At 38.7% G+C, this 6,327-nt stretch overlaps 1 protein-coding gene across 1 annotated transcript; it reads right to left on the bottom strand.

The window, feature by feature from the left end:
* Positions 1-185: 185 nt before the first annotated feature.
* Positions 186-5,703, bottom strand: lamtor1 (late endosomal/lysosomal adaptor, MAPK and MTOR activator 1). Its single transcript, XM_034114975.1, has 5 exons — positions 5,449-5,703; positions 3,523-3,662; positions 3,331-3,408; positions 2,399-2,522; positions 186-2,064 (listed from the first exon to the last, which is right to left on the bottom strand). The coding sequence occupies exons 1-5, from the start codon at positions 5,488-5,490 to the stop codon at positions 1,972-1,974; spliced, it is 477 nt and encodes a 158-aa protein (XP_033970866.1). The 5' UTR covers positions 5,491-5,703; the 3' UTR covers positions 186-1,971.
* Positions 5,704-6,327: the final 624 nt, after the last annotated feature.

Here is a 6,327-nt window from a genome sequence, read left to right as displayed (position 1 = left end):
TGTTTGAAATAAAGATTGAAATGAAATAATCATTTCTAAAACATTGTTTCCTTGAATATTTATGGTTAAATCAGCACTTTTTTCAATGCTTTTGTCCAATTTCTTTGATGGAATTAATAGTTTGTGCATTAACATACTGCTGATGTGCAGCCACTTCACGGGTATAAGCAATAAGACAAGAGTGCTTATGTTGAAAATCTTTAATGAGATAATTAAACCAAAAAACAAACAAAAACAACCAATTCTTAAAACTTTTTGGTGCTAGCCTAAGATATATCAAACATATGTCAGGTAGTAAAACACATTTGAGTAACAGAAACAAATGCCAAGAACCCATTGCAAAAAGCTCAAATCAATTGCGTGGTTGAAGTAATCACAGCCTTGCAGACCATCCCTTTAGAGACTGCTCCCTGCACACGCATACAGTCATGTGCTCTCCTCCAAAGAGCAAATAAACATTTGAAAAACACAAATAAATAATCACAAAAGGTCTCGGATAATTTTATCTGTTGTGGTACAGGTTGTTAGCGCTCCCCCAAACTGCTACAATGGTTAGTTTCTGATTAATATGAACAACTCAATCATATTATAGTCTGCAGCGAAAAGCTTTGTTTAAAAGCTAACAATTGCAGGCCTTAAAAGGGTTCTTCTGTTTCATAAAAACATTTGTTATCACTACTCAAATCTTAGCCAATCCTGACCAATGAACTCTCTACAAAAAGAGGAACTTCATACAACTCATGTTTTTATGATCAATCAGAAAATTCTGTACAAAGGCGGCATGAATACATGATTAATCTCCGTGCACCCTCCACCTGCCCGCCCTCTCATCGCTGTATGCCTCGTCTGCTATTAAATATGTGAAGTTCTGGGATTCGATTTAAAGAGTTTGCCAGATACATTTTCTCAGTGCTATTCAAAAAAAGCAGAGGACACATTACTGTCTGTAAACTCAAAACCAGTGACATTAAGCCCACCCAGCTTACCCCTGCTTATGTTCGCATCCTCACCCTCCAGAGTACAACAACCATAAACAGGTCAATTTAGCCTCAAATGGAACAACAGATTACCCACTGGACAACAAATAACCAACTATTTACTGATTAAGTTTGGGTGGTAGGGAGACATGGTTGGTGACGTGTGACACCAGATAACTAGGATGTTTTATGCCTAAGTCTCTGCAGCACACATCAGGACTGTAGTAGTAAACCTTCTTAATTATAGTGACATCTTGCTGACATATTTTCTTTACTTGACTATTTCTGAATGTTTTCCCAACAGACAACAGAGCTAAAGGCATATTTAGTGCTAACTTTATACCATATTGCAAGTTTTTATCCTGGTGAATGGCTAAAATACCATACCATTGTACTTGCACCTACGGCACTGTGATCATTTTAATTCTTCCATGACACAGAGATTTCTTATTTCTCCATGTTCCAGTGGAGATTGTATACACACCGATAGCTAATGCATTGTGCCAGAAATCCTTCAACTCTATTCCCAGGTGAATACACTGTACATCCTTCCATGCCTTTATAACAGTCTGTTTGCCTGAGTGTACAGGCTAAGGGAACAAACTAAATTATACTGTGAATAAAATTAGGGAGATCAACAAGTAGGATAAATTATGATTTTCCAGCTGGTTCTGACTGAGTCTGTGATCCACGCATTGCCTACAGAGGAGTAATTGTTGTAAATAATAGAGCACACCCCAATGGCCCTTCTATAGTAGACCATCTTCCCTTGCCCATGCTGATTTGTCACTGACCCATAATTATGTACACTAAATTAAGACGGCCATAGGGTGCAATCCTACATCGTCTCTGTCTTTATAGCAGTTAGAGGCATAGCTAACAAGCAGAAAGGACTGAGATGCTTTAATAAATGGTGGGCTTGTGGGTGTTGATGCAGAAGTGACATAAAAGAGAGCGTGATGGGAGAAACAGTATGCAGGCCATGGTAGCAGAATCAGGGAATGGCAAACTGGACCACCAGTTCTTCTTTAGCATCCACTTTGATTTGTGAAATTGCACTGTAAGCGTACGCTGCTATCTTGGATATCTGCAAAGAAAAAGAGAGACAGCGTTTATGTCGAGTGTGAAAAAAGATACAATTCACAGTTTCCATGTGTAAAAAAAAAAAGACTAGACTACTGGACCAACAGAATGTCTTGGACACAAACCGTTATAACAGAAAAGTATTAGATATCCTTCAAATCTATTTTCAGCCGCACACAAGTCCCACTCCAACACACTGAAATACCTAACAGCTACATGTTGAATGCCAAATGTCCCTCTGATGTTAAATCTAGCCAACAAGGAAGCACACGACAAGAAGCAATGTGGGGGGTAGAAAGACATGCCAACATTTCTCCCGTGTGCTAGTGTTTGATTACCTGTTGAACATCTGAGTATGGCACCAGGTCACTTGCAAGCACTTGGTGGGGCTGGCTGGTGAGGGAGGGGAGAGCGAGAGCTTTCCTCTGGGGCAGACTGTTACTCAACACAGCCAGCTTAGTACTGAAACAAAACAAAAGCTGTATTATCAAAGCTGTAGGAAAGAGGTTTGGTTAAAACACAGTTTGTCACCTTGAAGCTTAAACCGGATTGTTGTGTCCTCAGAACCTCCAGTTTAATCTGCACCTGTATTTTAGACTAAACACAGCTGCTGTGTTTGGCAGAATTCTAGCCACTAGATATCATTGTACCTGAGGTTTAAGATAAAGTTTGAGGGCATATGCCTACGCTTTTTCATGGTTTTGTTTTTATGTAATCACTTCCTCCATTTCAATCTCAAGTCCTTGGGTGGGTGTTGGAATTTTAAAACATTGTTTTCAGTTTCATTCTCATCCCCTTCCTCTATGACAACACAAACCATTACATGTCTTTTGGATATAAAGCTGGCTCATGCCTCAGTAGTTTAAGGCTGATCTCTCTTTCCCATTAGATAGACATTTGTGAGATCTAGTATAACCAGACAACACAACCCAGTAATGCTCTAAACAGTGTCCATGCAGGATGTACAGCACAAGGCAGGATGTACAGCACAAGGTAGGCTCAAAATCTTACAAACTAAGAAGGTTATCATTAAATGGCTCTCATAACAAAAATACAAGCTCTTTTAATAGTTTATTAGCTGCCAGTAGGACTGAAAGAGAGACTCATGGCAGGCACGTTTTAGTAACTTCCCCTCTTTCAGGGCTTTCTTCTTTTCTGCAATTTCCTCCACAGTTGGACGGCTGATTACGCCCATCCCATACCCATACAAGGAAAACAAAATGGAAAACTGCAGAAACCAACAAATACTGCCTACTGCTCAGTCACATACCTGTATTGTCTAGCTTTGTCCATGTATTCATGCTGCTCCATCATGACAGAGTCAGCTGCTGAGACATCAATGATGTTCCTGACAGAGAGGAACAAATGGCAGTTTCAATAAAGGACTGTATGAATAACTGCTTTATTATTAGGAAACATGCTGAATCTGGCTCGTCTGTGTGTGCACGAAGGACTGTCTTACTGTGCCGTCTTAGTGAGGATGGATGTAAGGAGGGCCTGCTCATCTGTCCTTGCGGAGGGGACGGTAGTGATCCAGTCGGTCCCATTTGGCGGTTTACTGACAGGGTCCGGGTGGGGGATCAGCGGCTTACGTTCATTACGCTAGAAGGGATGATCAGAAAAGGAATAGGTAAAAAGGTTCAGCTCATGACATTTTAATGAACTGTGTAGCAATTAAAATGTACAGAAATAAGTGCCACAGAACATTCATTACCTAACTTTAGTTTTATGCAGCATGACATTAAACATGATCAATGATTGATAAGGAATAATAAAGTACCGTTTGACCCATTACAATTATTTCCCTCATTAGATACTTTATAATTAAAGATTACTGTCAAAATGTTACAATTAGATGTGGTGTCAAAGGCTTGATTTATCAACAGCACTAGCAATGCATTTGTCAACAACACAACACTTATGTTGTTAGTACATTAAGTAAAGCTTGAGAAAGATGTAGGCCCTTTGTACATAGCATATTGAAATAGGCAACCCTTTCACTATTAGGTTTAGGCTGTACACCAGGGCTATTCAATTGGCGGCCCGCGGGCCAAATCCGGCCCCGGGGTGATATTTACTGGCCTTTTGAGTATAATGTTAAAAAGTAATCAATTTTTTTTTTTTTTTTTTTTGTGCCATAGTGCCTTTATTCCAGAGAGGGTGTTACATTGAGAGATAGAGGGGTAGACAATGCCTGAAAACTTCGACGGGCTCGGGTTTCGAACCCACCTACTATACTGTAGTGACAACTCCTGTCATTGATTGCATCTCTGCGTGAATGATTAGATCATTTCACCTAAATGAAATCAAATGAAACATGTAGGCCTACTGAGTTCTGAACTTGCCATTTAGATCTATAAAGGCCTTGGGGCTATGTTGTTTGATTGAATTAAACACAATATATGCACTCCACTATGCTGTTGTAGTATTTACTGTATCTGAAGCTCTTAAATATGATTGCTCATATTTCAAGCCATCTTTTTCCCGGCCCCTTGCTTTGGATCATTTTCATCAACCGGCCCCCATTCCAAACTAATTGAATAGCCCTGCTGTACACAATATTCATACAAAAATTGTTATACAAGGGTTTTAGTTTTTTTGTAACCAAAATAAATGTGTTTAAACCAAGACAACCCATTTCTCAGAAACATTTTTCCTGAATTGTAGTCGTTTCCCTTTCCTTTTTTTACATACATATTCCCCTAAATTGCAGTAAAAATCGTAGGTTAACTTTACAAATCATAAAAGTTCTTCTATTGTACTATTAATGCAGTTATTAAGATAACATTAATAACTGCATACGATGGAAGATACTGCATGAAGGCAGCACGGACTAGTTTCCGTAAACTAAAAATAGCTAGGGTCATATGACACAAATCACATCAAGTACATGGTATCCAGAACATAAACCATTAATGGTAGTAGTCGGGAGGAATTAGGCATATATTAATCTGCTGGTAAATATGGTGTTAACAGATTGCTTTAAAAAAAAAATGCATTTAAGGAAGTAACACTGATTTAACTAGCTAAACCATAATGTCCTGATAATAGTAAAAATGACAGTTAATAGGTTGCCATATGTCTGCTTTTCTTCTGCGTTTGCCTTCAGATCTGTCAATTATCTTTTAATCTATGATGGTTTCTCATCTATGTGCCAACTTCACAGCCTGGGTCAGGCCTTTACCGAAGGCTTTAACTAGCATGCTAAAAGGTGTCATATCACTATAACTATTAAATGAATGGCCGGTTGATAACCTTCTCACACATTACTCAAATACATTTCCCGTAAAATACATTCTCGATAAAAAAACAATTTAATCACATAAGTTGTTTCTTTATACAATGTAACATGCATCGGGACAGATGTAGCCGGCTAGCAGCTAACTACCTGCTCTTGGGTCTCGTTCTCGCTGCTGTAACAGCACCCCATGTCAGCGTCCGAGGGGCGAAACTACACAAGCCCGGCTTCTCCGTCAGAAACGAGCCGTGTTTATCTTCTCCAACATAAAACTGTTCTCCTGCGTAGTTTTAATGTAGCTTCATGTAAAGGTAGGAAGCTACTGTCAACAGCAGCTCCTCGGAAGAGCTATCACATGACAGCGGCTCTGGTGCAACAACACAACGACCACTTCCGGTATAAAAGAAGCAGCTGTGGACTCCGTCACGTGATGGAGGATTTTTTTTCAAAAGGAGAGTTATGCCAAACGTGAAGACGGAGCATCAGGAAAACCATATTTAAAAAAAAAAAAGTAAAACGATCAAATCTTACATTTAATAATACTTTAAAGTCCCAGAATGTATGCCAGTGGTTTTGGCAATTTAGGAGAGAGAATCCCTTTAGATGCAGACTTGTAGTTTGTTACTGAACTCTATAATAATTACAGTCTTTATTACCACACTACAACAAACCAAAGGCTACAGTTCTGCGGTTGTACTTGATTTGATCATTTCCATTCTATTATACTCTAAACGTATTCTTTACAACATTCATTTCATAGCTTTTAATACTTTGCATGTTCTGATTATTAAAACTCAATACATTACATTGCATTAAGCTGCCACTTGTGTCCAAAGCAACTTACAAATACACACTCACAAATACAAATGTTCACATTTATGATAATCAAAGACTGTGTAGCATATTTACCTGCTAATACTTTAAATATATATTATTTTATTATAGAAGTAGCCTACTGGTTGACCTCTGTGCATGTAATGACTGCTATGTGTAATCTGATGTGCATGCACGCATTGGAAGTATATATTG

Source organism: Trematomus bernacchii, unplaced genomic scaffold (genome assembly GCF_902827165.1).
Source record: "Trematomus bernacchii unplaced genomic scaffold, fTreBer1.1, whole genome shotgun sequence".
Classification (NCBI taxonomy): Eukaryota; Metazoa; Chordata; class Actinopteri; order Perciformes; family Nototheniidae; genus Trematomus; species Trematomus bernacchii.
Note: the sequence above shows the minus strand (reverse complement) of the source record. Positions and strands in the feature narration are given on the sequence as shown.

Coding starts and splice junctions, on each gene's coding strand:
- lamtor1 (XM_034114975.1), bottom strand. CDS start 5,490: ATGGGGTGCTGTTACAGCAGCGAGAACGAGACCCAAGAGCAG. Junction 3,663..5,448: donor AGAACGAGACCCAAGAGCAG/GTAGTTAGCTGC, acceptor CATCCCTTCTAG/CGTAATGAACGTAAGCCGCT. Junction 2,065..2,398: donor CATACTCAGATGTTCAACAG/GTAATCAAACAC, acceptor TTTTCTTTGCAG/ATATCCAAGATAGCAGCGTA.